At 41.2% G+C, this 16,081-nt stretch overlaps 1 protein-coding gene across 3 annotated transcripts in view; it reads left to right on the plus strand.

Moving 5' to 3' along the window:
- OSBPL3 (oxysterol binding protein like 3) overlaps positions 1 to 16,081 on the plus strand; it is a 196,348-nt gene that overhangs the window by 168,590 nt on the left and 11,677 nt on the right. For all 3 annotated transcript variants that reach the window (XM_043872172.1, XM_043872175.1, XM_043872174.1), the window contains 5 exons: positions 3,438 to 3,501; positions 6,633 to 6,711; positions 8,236 to 8,380; positions 11,383 to 11,527; positions 15,532 to 15,658. In XM_043872172.1, coding sequence (XP_043728107.1) covers positions 3,438 to 3,501; positions 6,633 to 6,711; positions 8,236 to 8,380; positions 11,383 to 11,527; positions 15,532 to 15,658 — 560 coding nt within the window. The remainder of the gene's footprint in view (positions 1 to 3,437; positions 3,502 to 6,632; positions 6,712 to 8,235; positions 8,381 to 11,382; positions 11,528 to 15,531; positions 15,659 to 16,081) is intronic.

Genomic DNA, 16,081 nt, shown 5'->3' on the forward strand with positions numbered 1-16,081 from the left:
AAAATTAAATGATTAACTGGGAATTACCCCCTTTTCCTGGGTTTTTTAATTAATCAAAGCCTTAATAGAATCTTTTCCAATTGCCTGGCCTCCACTGCTGCCTCTGATACAGAGATTCAAAGAAAACAGATGTTAGAACGATAGTATCTTGAAGCCAGAGGGATTCTCAGACCTCATTTTACAAAGAAGTAAACAAGACTCAGAGGGGTTGGAAAGGTCAAACTCAGAAGGTTCATTTTCTAAATATCCATGAGATGGGAACAGTGTGCCGAGGCTTTGGGCAGGAGCCAGGGCCCAGCGTCGAGAGCAGCCATCAAGGAGCAGCTAGGGCATCGCAGGAAACAGTGTTGGATTTGAAGGCAGAAGACCTGAATTTAGAGTGCTGCCCTCGTCAGTGATTAACTATGTAGCACTGGGCAGGCTCTTGACTGGGGGAAAAAACCCTATTTCCTAATTCATAAGATAAGGGTAATGAAGACACAAGGTTACCATGAGAGCTAAGTGGAAATACCACTCATGACAAAAAATTTAAATTTAATCTCTGCTGACTCTGTACTAGCAGATGATCTTGGTACTTTCCATGGGCTATCTTTTTTCAGTTTGCAGAGTCAGTGGTGGTAGTCCTGTTTTACAGATGAGGTAATGGGGGCCCAGAAGGTTTAAAAACACCCTCAGGGTCACACAGCCAGTAGATGATATTGATGATCTTGCACAGTTAGCTTCTAGATCTGGGGGACTCCAGGAACAATCTCTCATTCCCTGACACACAGCACATGGCAGAGGCTTCAGATACGTTTCATGAATAAATATCTGTGGGAAGGAAACATATCAAACAAAAATAAGGTACCAATTTAGTTTCCCTGGAAAGCTTTGTAAACTTCTTAAAAGTCATGTACATCAAATAAATCACTCCCAAAGGTGTTTTTAAGCCAGAAAGAAAGAAACCAAATCATTGATATGTCAGTGTTGGGATTTATGCATTCAGAAAACATCCCTTCAACTCCATCTAAAGGCACTTTGCTAAGCAGTGATTCACTAATCTGACACAACTGTTTTAAAAAGGTCAAATTTGCATTTTATGTATATGTATACTTTATGATATGATAGGGTTTCTTTTATAATTCATATGGATAGTATATTTATATCCTTGTTTCATGGGATTTTAAATTATTACAGAAGAGTTTCTAGTTTTTATGAATTGTATTTTGCTTTGATGCTTATACTTGCCAGACTTATAAAATGCCAAACTCTTGACCAAGGCTGTGATCTTCACATTTTTTACTGCATTATTTCTGTGGGAATGACTTATGATCTGCTTTGTAATAATCTACTTAATCTACTTAAAATCTGCCTATGTTATGGGGCATGGGGCTATTCCATAGCTCCTGTCCCCTCCACTGGGGAGTGGATGAGGCAAGTGGAGTGAAAAAGTGGGGGGTCAGTATTGTCTTGCCCTAGTTTAGTTTTATATGATGTTGTTGTTTAGTTGCTACATCATGTCCTACTCTTTGCACCCCTGTGGACTATAGCCTGTTAGGCTCCTCTCTCTGTCCATGGGGTTCCCCAGGCAAGAATACTGGAGTGGGTTGCCATGCCCTCCTCCAGGGGAATCTTGCCAGTCTAGGGACAGAACCTGCGTCTCCTGCACTGGTGAGCAAATTCTTTACCACTGAGCCACCAGGGAAGCCCTCTTCTGTATGATCCCAAGGTTTAAAAAGTAACTCCACTGTTCTCCTAATGGGGAAAGAAGAGAAGACAAGGATTTAGCAGTTTGTGTGATATAATGTATCTTTAGGGGGTTGGGTTGAAAGAAAAGACAGTGAAGAAAAGCATTTTAGGAGTTAGGTTTCTTAGTCAGTGTTTGAGATGAAATGCACATAATCATGGAGAGGAGCTCACATTCTCAAGAGGTCAGTGAGAATTAAAACCCTCTGAGGGACCGCAAATGTGCACCTCCCACCTCATAGTGGATCTGGGGTTTATATGTTCATTGAGACCTGAAAGATAGCTGCACTGTTGACATCTTTGTCCCTGCTTTTCTTCAAGCCAAGTGGACACCATTGCACTCCCGTCCTGTCCCGGCTGTTCACCGGAAGAGGGCCACAGAAGAGGTTCTCAAACATGTTCCCCTCTGCAGTCCAGGGTTCCGAGCAAGGCCAGTGGTTATGGATTGGTCACCCCAACTTCCCGCCACACCTGTTCACCTCAAGCAGGCCTCTGAGTATTCTGAGTTCTTGATATGTTTGAAAACAGGGTGTGTCTACTTAAAGGACTTTTTTTTTGGAAACTTTGAAAGCCACCTGCAAACTAAAAATGCTGGGTTTTACTTCCACTCCTCTCGGTGTGTTTGGGCAATGTTGTTATTAGATAATCTTTCTGGTTTTGGTTTTCTCATGTGTAAATGTCCTAAATGTAAGATAATGTTTGCTAAGAACCAGCTATGTCATAGAAATTTCTGGAAACATCACTAGCAGCGTTACTCTTTTATTGTAGCTACTTAGTTGCTAAGTTGTGTCCAACTCTGCGATCCCAAGCAATCATGCCAGGCTTATTACTCATTTACTAGTACTGCATGATAGTACTATCACCATAGTAGCACATGTACTGCTCCTGTGCCTTGAATGTTACTGAGATAATGAAGAAATCTAACTGGGGAGCCATTTTCTCTTTAGCTTCTTCATTAGTGAGTAAAACAGAAGTTAATGACCCCAATGACAAAAGGCAGGGAAATGATCTATAGTCCCTGTTACAGATGGCTCTCTTTTCTGTAATGTAATTGCATATTTACTCAAGATATTTTTATGAACAAAAAATGAACAAAAACTTTTTCTCAGCAGTTGATTGGTCTTCTTGTCAGTGATCTAAAAAGTAGCTGGACATTGTGATGCAGAGTTTTCAAAAAGATACCTTGCACTGTTGACCCACTGAGTGGGCTCAGCAGATTAAAATCTGCTGAACCAAAATAAAATACAATAAAATCTGCTGAACCAAAGAGTTTTTTTGTGTTCCTTAGAAATACTTAACATTTAAAATATGTACTATTTGACATCTTAATTAAAACATTTGCAGGTACTTTCAGAATAGCATTGATTTTGACCTTGGAAGCTAATGTCAGGTTAGCTGATTTGTAATTGGGCAGCCCTGTGTCTCTGCCTTTATTTTCACATCTTTCAAAACATATTTCCACTCTCATCACTCACCCCTTGGCTGCTTTTCCCCCAGGTTTCCGGAGGCTTCCATTCACAGGCTTTTTCCTGACAAGACAGAGCTGTGTCAGGAGCTCCCTCTTGCGGACAGACTTGTTGAAAGGAAACTTAACAAGCTTCCATTCAGTTAGACACTGCAGTTGTGTTACATCTCAATGCAAGGGAGAAAGAAAGGATTTTGCGAGACACAAAAGTTAATTTTTTGTTTTTTTTCACCTTTGTTTCCATCAGGTCAGCCACCATCCTCCTATCTCTGCATGTCACGCTGAGTCTGCAAATTTTGTTTTCTGGCAAGGTAATGTGCCTCTATCATTTTGTGTAACACTATCATTTACTGTAAATGCTCATTAAGTGGGCCCTGAACTTGGATCTTGCTGGAACAATCTGTACCATTTGATGTTCTTGCCTCTCATCACTGAACAATAACTGCCGTTTGTTGACTTCATAATTAAAGTTTCCAGAGAATAATTTGATTGTCTCCTTCTTTAAAAATTCTGTCTTTGTCTGGCCCTTCACCATTGTGTTTATTCCTGTAACTTTTCCCTGTATCGTATTCTACATCCATTTGAAATGCCTCGTGTATTTCAAGAGACATTAAATATTTACAGTTATTAGACTCTAGACTGCAGAGAGTTCTTTTGCTTTTGAAAACTTTAAATTTTAAATCTGAAATTTTACACTGCCAATTTTTTTTCAGTTTGGGGGTAGTTATTCCTCTGTTCAGTTTATTATGTTTTTAATTTGGGGAGGGATGGTTGCTCTGAAGACAAAATATTGCTGCTAATATTTCCTAAATGGATTAATTAATTTTGTTAACTTATTTATTCCATAGTCAGAGTGTGCTATAAAAAGAAAATTTGAGCATCCCAGTGTTTTGAACCATGAGCACATGTCAGTTTTTTAAAAGATTATTCTAACTGGTTAACACCTGATTTGCTACATGGCCTTTTTTTTTTTTTTTAATGTATCTATAAAATTTAAAAGATAAGAGTATTTTGTGGAAAATTTCCCTCCCCTATCCCAGTTCCCAACCATCCAGTTTCTCTCTCTGGAGGCAGTATTGCTAGTTTAGATTACAAGTACCATGGTTTCCTTTTTGAATCTTTGCTACTAAAATTTAGAATTGAAGCTTGACTGGAGACTTCTTTTTCATTAAAATACTTTGGGAAAAGTTTCCCATAATGTCTCTGACCTCCTAGTTGCAGTGTCATTGACCTTGTAAGGACTTTATTGTTATTATTACTTTAATTATATGTTATTTAATGGGAGGGGTCTTCTTCAGGTACTTTCTGTGTGCTCCTTACATCAATCACAGTTTCTCTTAAGCTCCTTTCGCTTCTTCCTCATCAGCTTCTTCCTGGGCAATTCTACCTCTCCATAAGTCCATGACTGCCAAATCTTGTTTATTAAAAAAAAAAAATCCATTTTGACATTTTTCTACCTCTTAATTAGATTGTTTAGATCATTTACATTTATTATGATTATTGACATGTGCGTGCGTGCGTGCATGCCAGGTCACTTCAGTCGTGTCTGGCTCTTTGTGACCCCATGGACTATAACCCACTAGGCTCTTCTGTCCGTGGAATTGTCCAGGCAAGAATACTGGAGTGGTTTGCCATGCCCTCCTCCAGGGGATCTTGTGATTATCGACATAGTTGGGTTTAGATCTGGTCTCTTGTTTGTTTTCTGCCTGTCGCACCATTTTTTTGTTCCCTCTTTTCTCTCTCTCTCTCTCTTTTTTTTACCTTTTGTATTGTTATATGTGATTCCATTGTATATTTTTTGTTGCTTTATTAGCTATATGTCTTTGTTCCATTTTTTTAGTTGTTGCTTTAGGATTCATGTATCTTTAACATATCACAGTCTCTTTTCAGGTGTTTGCCGCTTAACCTATAGCAAAAGAAACTTTAAAAAATGTCCTTCTATTCCCCCTTCCCCAACCTTTCCTATTGTGGACAAGCATCTTACGTATATATGTTATAAACCCTGTCATACATTATTACTACTTTGCTTTAAACAACCAATTATCTTTTGGGGGGTAACAACTTGCTGAGATATATACTGTACAACTCACCTAATTAAAGGTACAAATCAGTGGTTTTTAGTATGTTCACATAGTTGTCCAATCATCACTACAGGAACTTTGGAACATTTTCATCACTCCAAAAAGAAACTTCTTCAGCCAGTACCCACCTTTTAATGGCTCCCCACCACCACACCCTCCTGCCCCTGTCCCCCTACCTTCCAATTTCTGTCAACCTCTTCCATCCTGATGCAACCACTGATCTTTCTGTCCCTATAGGTATGCCTGTTCTGGACACGTCATATAAATAGAATCCTGCAGTATGTGCTCAGGGCCTCCCTGGTCCCAGCCCATCTCTCTCCTAGACCAGGCCTTGCCCCGCTGCTGGCCTCCATGCATTCACCTTTGCTCCCCTGTGGTCTGTGTATTGTGCTCTGGCTCCCCTGGCAGCCAGAGGGGTCATCCATCTCTGCTCTTCTTTTTCTATTCCCTGTCTCCCTGATGGCACCACCGCTCATGCATGCTGTAGAAATCTGAAATCATCCACAAATTCTCCCTGTCTGTCACAGCCTGCAGGTAATAATGTCACCAAGTTCTATTTTTGTTTCCTTAATGGTTCTGGGACCACTCCCTTCCACTGCCTCCACTACCACTGTCCTGGTTCACTTCATCCTCATTGATCCTTTGAGCAAATACAGATCACCCGCTTCTCATCTCACCTGCTTTTGTTCCGTTTTCCACATTGCTGCCAATTATCTTGGCAAAGTCTGTATCTAATCACATCAGTTCTCTGTCTGAACAAACACCTTGTTTCCCCCAGTGCACCCAAATCAGCGATTTAAGAAGCCAAGCTTATCAAGCCTGCTGTTTTCTGTACTCAAGCTGTATTTCTACTCTTCTCTCTAAACAACCTGAGACCCACAGAACAGAACCACACCCTGTTCTCTCACATCTCTCATGCCTTCTACCTTAAATGGCCTTTTCTCTGCCAGGTGAACTCCTTTCTATTCTTCCAAACCACAGTTTAAGTTGCCCTTTCAGGGCCTTAAGAGGCCCGACAAGCCTCTTCTCCAAGCATGGTGGTCATTCTTCTTCTCTGGTTCCATTTCACTTTATTTCAACATACTCAGTGATAGCCCCTCATGGGGGCTTTACTTCTTTTCACTTCTGTATGCCTTTCATACTTGGAGTTCTTCTAGGGGGTGGGGGGCGGTGATACTTTGTAGTTTTAGTTTCTCTAATTCTGTTCCAGGTACTCATTTGCTATTTATATTGAATAATGATAAATTTTATTATGAAGAGATTATCCTATATTGTGATTAATCATTTATCCAGCCTAAGAAACCTTTGATCTACCTAGCTCTCCTGCTAAATATGTAACATTCAGTATTATTTCATTTCAGATGTGAGATGGAAAAACAAATTCTGGGGCAAATCCATGGAAATCGTTCCCATTGGCACAACCCATGTGACTCTGCCAGTGTAAGTTCTCCTTCTCTGATTAGGAACTTTATAGAATTTAGGGTCAGGGTTTGGAAACAGGATGCCCATTATCCCCCGTGGTGCTGAGTGTGTGGGTTTTTCTTTTAATATGTTTGACAGTAGCTTCAAATGTTCCTCATTTTGACAGCCTCACATTTTTATTCTCTCTAATGGAAATACTTCCTGGACACCAAAGTTCCCTGAATAGAGTTTTTAAAAATTTCATTTCTACTTTCTAACGCAATTAGGAATGATAATTTTTCTTTAACATTGTTGTTCTGCCTCACTGTCAAAAATGTTTTTAAAGAAAGCCATGACTTTGATCTTTCAGGGATTGTTGATACTTACTCATAAAGCAAAGTGGTAATGGTTATGGTCTCTGGAGCTGGAACTCATATGCTCACATTGCTACTTACTAATTGCAAATCCTTGGGCAGGTACTTAACCTTTCTGATCACCAGTTCCCTCATCTGTGAAATAGGGATAATAAACCATCTACTTCATAAGACTGTTATGATGATTAAACAGATATGGAAAGCACTTGAAATAACACTTAAAAATAGTCACATGATTCATGTCAATGTATGGCAAAAACCACCACAATATTCTAAAGTAATTAGCCTCCAATTAAAATAATTAAAAAAAAGATAATACTCAGCACATAGTATGTGCCATGAAGTGTTTGGTTTGGTCTTAATACCATTATCCTCATAATTATTATTTCATTCTGTAAGTCATACGTGGAATACTTTCTCATTGTAAAAGATTTAAGATATTGTGTCTTAAGATTTATATATAAAATATATATGTATGTGTGTGTACAGGCACACCTCAGAGACATTGCAGATTTGGTTTTAGACCACTGCAATAAAGTAAATATTACAATATGAATTTTTTTGGCTTCCCATTGCTTATGAAAGTTACATATTATATATACTTCAGAGACATGAAGTGAGGAAATGCTGTTGGAAAAATGCTGTTAATAGACTTGCTCTACACAGAATTGCCCCAAACCTTCAATCTGTAAAAACTACAATAGATCAAAGTCTTCCTGTATACATACGTGCCTACATATATGTACCCACATATGTATATACATAAATACATAGTGCATGTGTCTGCCTGTGTATACATATGCGTGTGTGTGTGTGTGTGTGTGGAGACGGAGCACACTGTGGACAACCTCTCCACCCTCCCCTTGTCACTCTCCTTTCATAGTTTGGTGACTTTAGACACCCCTCAATCTGGTTCAGTTTCCTCCTCTGTCAAAGGGCGGAGTGGGTTGTTTCAGGAGACCCCCCCACTTCCAGTGGAGCCTCTGTAGCTCCAGGGTCTGACTGCTGCCCCCCATCTCACCCGTGGGGAGGAAGGTGAAGGCTCTTAGACCACCCAGCATGGCTTTCTTGGTGTTAGCTCTATAAATGAAGGTGTAAGAAATTCATTACAGGACTTGTTTTTGAAATGCTTGCTTGCATTTGCTGCTGACTCCTCTGGGAGCTGTAACTTTCCCTTTTTCCCCTTTAGTTTTGGAGATCATTTTGAGTGGAACAAAGTGACCTCTTGCATCCACAACATCTTAAGCGGGCAGAGGTGGATCGAGCACTATGGAGAGATTGTCATCAAGAACCTGAATGATGATTCCTGCCACTGCAAAGTGAATTTTATAAAGGTGACCTCGGTGCCTGTGAGCTGTGGCCCCAGACAGGCCTTGGCAGAACTGGGCCTCAGGGCACAGGGTGTCTTGGGGAATTTTTCACCTTCACTTTTGTGCCAGGGCCCCCTGGTCCCAGCCTTACCCCTCTCACCTGGACCAGGGTCACAGTCCCTCCCAGCCTCCTTCCTTCCTTTACTCCTCTATGGTCTCTCCCTAGTGAGTCAGCCAGAGGGACCCCGTTGAAACATAAGTCATCATGATACAGTATGGATGAGCCTGGGAGACACTATGCTAAGTGAAATAAGTCAGACACAAAAGGACAAAAATGATTCCATTTAAATGAGATACCTGGAGCACCAGACTCATAAAGACAGAAAGTAGGATGGTGATTTCTGGGGACTGAGAAGAAGGAATAGGGAGTCATTATTTAATGGGCACAGAGTATCAGTTTGGGAAGATGAAAAGTTCTGGAGATATATAAGGCAATTATTATGCAACTTTGTGAATGTACATAGTGCCACTCAATTTTATATTTAAAAATGGTTGAAACAGTAAATATTATGTATGTTTTAGCACAGTTTAAAAAATGAAAGTCACATCATATTTGACCAAAATCCTCTGACAATTCCCATCTTTCTCAGAACAAAAGCTTACATCCTTACGATGGTCCATGAGACCCAGTATAGTCTGCATTCCCCACCCCCATCATACACATACACACACACCCTTTTTTCTCTCCAACCTCGACTCCTGCCACCCCTCATCCCCTTCCTTCCTCACCGTCCTCTAGCTGTACTGTCCTTCTTTCTCTCTCTCCACTTCCTTCTGCTTCGGGTCCTCTCTCCAGATCCTTCCATCAGCCTTGTTAGTCACCCTCTTTCATATCGTGTTTTCTTCAGAGTGTTTATTACCACCTACAGGTAGCTTGCTCACTGTTGCTTTAACTTGCTTATTTTCTGCTCCCCATACCCTCCTTGCTCTTCCTGACTCCAGAAAAGCAGAAGCCTAATCTGTCTTGTCCACTGCTGTGGCCGACGCCTGGCAGTTTTGCCTAGCACACAGCAGAGTCTCGTGCACATTCAAGGATAAGTGAACAGCTTTTCCTCGTCAAAGAGCCTGGAATCATCTGCTTACCTATCCAACTTTCCATCTGCCTTGATTTCAGCCCGTTTCCCAACCTTCTCTCCCTCCTGAAATTCCCTCTTGCCTGTAAAAATCTCACATATACCAAGTGGCCTTAAAGGGTTACCCTCCTCAAGGAGTATTTGCATCTAATTAAGGTCAAAATCATAAGCCAAGAGATTAGGTTCTAACTGGAATTTTGCACAGTACCTCTCTGTACCACCTGCAGCAGCTGGGGGGCATTATGAAGAGATGGCTTGGGGTCTTTATTATATCCTGTAGGTCAAACTGGGTTGTAGATAGAATTAGTAGTGATTTGGCATAAAATAAGCTGGCTCTGGTGGTAAAGAACCAGCCTGCCAATGAAGGAGATGTAAGAGATGCAGTTTCCATCCCTGGGTTGGGAAGATCCCCTGGAGGAGGACATGGCAACCCATTCCCATATTCTTGCCTGGAGAATCCCATGGATAGAGGAGCCTGGAAGGCTATAGTCCATGGATTTGAAAAGAGTTGGACATGACTGAAGCAATGCAGCATGCAAAGATGACCCTGCCTTAACTACTTCATCTAAGGTCTTTCCAAAAAGAAGCAAAGGAAGCCTGAATAAGGGATATATATACCTGGGAGATTGACAGATAATAGATAGATTGATTGATCGATCTAGGTGCAAGCTACCCTGCTCTCAGAAATTTCCCCAAAGAAATGTGCTTCACTCCCATTTATACCATCCATAAATGGTATGGTATACCATACCTGAGGACCAGGGGACATATTTTCATAGCATGAGAGATGAAAAGAATTAGAACACTGGATGTGCCTCTGGTGTTGAAAAAGATCTGAAAGCAGCAGTCATGTGTGGAGCATGACTGCCTCTTTCTGTGGCTTCCCAGTAATTGGACTTACTGACAAATATCTCTACAGAGAAAATATGACTTCTGCTTTAGAATAAACTTAAGAACCTGGACAGTGTTTGCTTTCGTTTCTACATGACTGGAGAACTCACTGTTACACTTCTGATTAATCTCTGAGGTACTGCGATACTCTGCCCTTCCTCCCATTTTTATCCTGGACTTGGAATGGGGAAGCCAGTCCACCAGATATGGCCTGGAAATTTCACTCTATTTTATTGGTTTCCAAATATGGGTTCTGTTTTGGCTGAAAACAGTAGTAGAATTTTTTGATTTATGGAGCAATGCCTTCTGGTCTTTTGCAGATTTTTAGGGCAGGCAAGGAAAATTGAAAAACTCAACTCTAGGGAGTTAGCGCTCCCTCTGCTGACCGCAGTGTGGTACTGTATGTGTAAAATCCACAAGGCTGAGCCTAGCTGAGCTGTTCTCCATCCAGGACCATCTCAGTGGGAATGTGGATTGCATAAGGTTCCTGTAAGTTAGATGAGCAGATCTGGTTTGGGGGAAAAAAAATTAATAGTAGAAACTGAAAGTTGATTGGTTTACAAACTTGGCAAAAAAAAAAAAAAAAGGTTGTTTACAAAGGATTGTCTAGTTCCTTGAGAGAAAAAGTAATATGAGTTACATTTCTTTTAAATTGCAATAGAGTCACAGTGACAGGCGGGGAACAGCTGTTCTGGAGGGGGCTTAAGGCTCAACCCCCACCTGATGGATGAGCCCTTCCTTCCTGCAGTTCATGATGTGAAAGTAGATAGACAGTTATGTCTTACACAAATGTTGATGGTTGAGTTACAAACTATAAATAAAGGGCTAGCTTTTAATTTTTATTAAATAATTTAAAGTATGATTTTTTTTTAATCCAGAACCAACAAACCATATGCAGCATGGAATCATTCTTGCGAGTTTCTTTCCTCTTCCTTTTTTCTCTTAACATTCATCATAAATTGACCCCAAAACACTAACAGATGACTCTATTTTTACTACTAGGCAAAATATTGGAGCACTAACGCCCATGAGATTGAAGGTACAGTGTTTGACCAGAGTGGAAAAGCAGTACATCGGCTCTTTGGCAAATGGCACGAGAGCATCTACTGCGGCGGCTCCTCCTCATCCGCCTGCATCTGGAGAGCAAGTTAGTACCTGGGGTCGCTGGGCGGAGCAAAGGGAGGGCGTGGCCAGAAGAATCGCTGAGCCAAGGGAGGGCGTGGCCAGAACCTCCCCCCGCCCCCCACCCCGCCAATGCGGGTGGACCTCAGCGTCCGTTCAGTATACCCAGCCTCCCTTTGAACTATGCTAGAGCTACTGGCTCTTCTGTCATTCACCTAGTTATATCTCAGACTCATCCTCCTGCTTATCAACAATACCTCTGTTGGGCTGGTAAAGCCCTGGGTTCTTAATCCCAGAACAAAGCCATTGCTTATCAGTGGTCGCACATCATTCCTTTGTCTATACCGGGCACACAAGAAACAATATTAGTGAAGTACAAGAAGTCATTCTAGAGATAGGGAAACCTTACTGGAAAAGCAGAATGACCTACAGGAGTTAGGGGCTCCCCTAGATTTTCCCAATACCATAAGCCACTCTAATAGCTCCTGTAATTCTAGAAAGATGCTAAGTGCATTAAGCAGATGGGAGGGAGAAAGGGTAAGGAAGCCAAAACTTCATAACATGTCCCCTAAAACATTTTAAGAGTTTAGCCCATCTTTTCATCTGATAAATATCTTCCTGAGTCATGGTTATACTCTAAAACCATTGTTCTTAGAGAGTACCCTTAAGATGCTTTAGGCTGATCAAAATAAAAAGAAAATCTAAAAAGGAAAGCCATTCTAATAGTGGCTTAAACCATTAGGATATGTACTGTTACTTAACAACAAGTGTGGAGGGGGTGGCCCCAGGGTTATTACATAGGCAACTTACCTGTCTCAAGAACATAGATCATTGAGAACACATTGTGCGTGCTAAGTCAATTCAGTTGTGTCTGACTCTTTACGACCCTATGGACCATAGCCCACCAGGCTCCTCTGTCCATGGGATTCTCCAGGCAAGAATACTGGAGTGGGTTGCCATGCCATTCTCCAGGCAAGAATACTGGAGTGGGTTGCCATGCCCTTCTCCAGGGTATGTTCCCAACCTAGGGATTGAACCTGCATCTCTTATGTCTCTTGCATTGGCAGGTGAGCTCTTTACCAATACCACCACCTGCCACTCCCAATATGATGGTTATATTTCTTCTCCTGGATGTAATATGATTGTTTCAGTTCAATATTATATTCTCATGTGACAGCTCCCTAAGCAGAGGAGAAGTCAGGATGGAAGAGCTTTCTTCTGCTGTAACTCTTTTCTTCTCAGGAATGAAGAATTTCCTAGTATCCCCCAGCAAATGTATCTTTCTATTTTGTCTATCTCCTTTTTGTTGTTGGTGGTTTAAGTGGGAGACCAAATGTGGTCCTTGTTACTCCATCTTCCTCTTCTGAATTCAGAGTTTCCCGCAAGGCTCTGCTCTTTTTTAAAAAATTATTTAGTTATTTACTATTTTATTTATTTTTGACTGCGCTGGGTCTTTCCTGCTTTGCGTGGGCTTTCTCTAGTTGTGGCGATGTGGTGTGCCTGCTTCTCATCATGGTGGCTTCTCTTGTTGCAGAGTGTGGGTTCTAGGGCACGCAGGCTTCAGTAGTTGTAGCTTGTAGGCTCTAGAGCAGTCTCAGTAGTTATGGGGCAGGGGCTTAGTTGCTCCGAGGCATGTTGGATCTTCCCGGATCAGGAATCAAAACTGTGTCCCCTGCATTGGCAGGCGGATTCTTATCCACTGTGCCACCAGGGAAGTCGCCAAATGTATGTTTGTAACTTGTCAACCTGAAGTGGAACCAGATTCATTCCTTAACTGATCCTGTGCCACTGGGTCAGCAGGGGAGATTCCGATGACCTTAGATTAATCCCCTAGAAAGAGTACAAGGACACCTGAACAGATGAGTCAGCCATTAGCAAGAAAGGGAGATGACTGTAGAGTGGGCAGCCAACAATGTCTCTTTCAATGGGTAGTATCCGCATCTTCCACCGTCAGAGAGGTTGCCACGAAGCTAGAATGAATTGGCACCACTTGCCACCTCCCTGGCTTCAAAGGTTCAGAGGCACACATGACATTTTATGAGTGAAACACTCATTCTCCTTTGCTTAAAGAATGTATTACAGATGAGAGTTACCATCTGGTCTAGGTGTTAAAGTAGTACGTTGACAAAAGAACACTGTGTTATTCTTGTTATTTATTGACTTTATGTCTTTGTTTATGGTTGTGAGCATCCCTTGCCTGTCTGCAAGAAAAAAAAACCCTGTCTCCACTCTGGTGACTGGGAGACTAGGATGCACTTTTGAAGGCACAATAGGAAGCTTTGCTATTATTTTTATGCTTAGGATCCAGAGAACTAGAATTAGACAAAATGGTCTTCTGAACCCTCAAAAAATGGGTCTGCAGAAAAGTTTATGGAAAGCATTTGTATTTGTATGTATGGACAACTAGAGCTAAGGCTCAGAGTAGACTATATTAGTCTACATTTGATTTATCCAAGACATAAATTTAGGTCTATTTAGCTTGATTCTTAGCTGGAATTAAAATTAGGGCAGCATGACTGCATTAATCTGCTTTGGCTGCTATAACAAAACACCACAGACTGGCTGGTTTAAACAGCGGAAATTCATTTTCTCACAGTTCCGGAGGCTAGGTACAGGCAAATTTGGATTCTGGTCAGAGTCTTCCTTGTGGCTTGGCTGCAGGTGAGGGCCCACCCTTCTGACTTCATTATACCTTCTTCAGTTCTTTAGATACCTCATCTCCAAATACAGCCATGTTGGAGGTGGCATTTTAACATGTGAATTTTAAGAGAACGTAAACATTGAGTCTAACATGCTGGCCCCCAAAATCATATCCTTCTTACCTGCAAAATGTATGTTTTCCACCCCAACAGCCCCAAAAGTCTTAACTCATTCCTGCATCAACTCTAACGTCCAGAGTCTCATCTAAATATTATCTAAATCAGGCATGGGTGAGATTGGAGATGTGATTCATCCTCTCCAGCTATGAACCTGTGAAACCAAAATGTGCTTCCAAAATACAGTGACAGAATGAGCATAGGATAGACATTCCCATTCCCAAGGGGGAAAGAGGAAAGACGAAAGCGGTGATGGGTTTTAAGTTAGCCCAGGACCAGCATGGCAAATGCCATTAGTCTTAAGACTGGGAACCTCCTCTTTGGCTTGATGCCCCACCCTCTGGGCGCACTGGGACACTGGCCAGCTCCCAGGACCCCCCGGGTTCTGGGTAGTGGCACTGGGCATGTTGAAGCTGCATAGTGGCCCAGCCCTCTGAGAAGTGGAAGCAGCCTTGCCCCCTGGGCCTGTGGAGGGAGGGGTAGCCTGATGTCTCTGAATCACCCTCAGAGTCATTCCTCCCTTTGTTTGAAGGTGGTGCATGTTTGCAGCCGGGCAGCTCTCTGCTTCCATCTGTAAAATAACAATAGTCCAACAGCCTTGCTTCATTTAGTCCCATTTTCTTTGTCCCCTTTGGTTCCAGCTGACAGTGTTTTCTGCTGGTATAATCCCGTCTCTATTCCTGGCTTCTCCTGAGATGGTTTAAAATTAAAATATGTAAAATTTGGAGAGGCCCCACATTGAGGAAAGGAGGAGCAGAGATGAAAGTAAAGTATAATCTCTTGCTATGGGTCCAACACTATTCTAGGTACTAGACAGTTTCAGAAGAAATTGACATCTCTTAAATGAAAAATGGATCCTCTAGAGTGAGAGTCTTGTTAGTAAAAATGAACCTGGAGTTTTTTTCAGCATGCTTATTTTTGTAACAAATTCTTTTTATAACTTAAAATTCTATAGAAACATTTTGATATTTAACAAATTTGAATTGCACAAAGAAGGCCTTAGCCTTGTAGGCAGAAGGAAACTTATAGAAAAGAAAATCTATAGAGAAAAATTCAGAACCTCTTTGTAAGCCAGAATGTTTTAATAGAAATAGAAAGAGTTTAGAGCTGAGAGAGAAAAATTGTAGCAGGTCTGAGATGAAAAAGGTGAAAGAATTAAGATGTGATGTGAATGCAATTCAAGTTAGAGATGAACAATCTCTCTTTCTTTTAGATCCCATGCCAAAAGGCTATGAGCAATATTATGGCTTCACACAGTTTGCACTAGAATTAAATGAAATGGATCCATTGTTAAAGTCTGTATTACCACCTACCGACACTCGATTCAGACCAGATCAAAGGTAAGGATATTTTTCAGGTCTTTATCCTCCAGAGATGTGAAACTCTTTATAAAAAGGCTTAGTAACATCTTCTAGGCCACCAGTGGAGCCTAAAAGAGACAGATTCTGTCATCAAGAGTAGAAGTCTAGGGGGACTATATGCAACCTTGTGGAAGGAGCAGACCAGCTTAGAGCAGTGTGTGTCATGACCTTTATTCACCAGTAGATTCCCATTTCTATTTAAATATATTTTTTTTAAGTTTTTTTTAAAAGCGTTTTATCACATATAGTAATAAAAAATACACTTACTCTGTACTTGAAAGAATAAAAGCATTCAGTTCCTTGGCCCTTGAATTTAAACTATTTTGGTGCATTGAAATCTAACTTCTGATCCTAGGTTTGAGGCTGACAAGCTGTATGATGTATGCTAAGTCTTTTAACCTT

Source organism: Cervus elaphus, chromosome 18 (genome assembly GCF_910594005.1).
Source record: "Cervus elaphus chromosome 18, mCerEla1.1, whole genome shotgun sequence".
NCBI classification, from domain to species: Eukaryota; Metazoa; Chordata; class Mammalia; order Artiodactyla; family Cervidae; genus Cervus; species Cervus elaphus.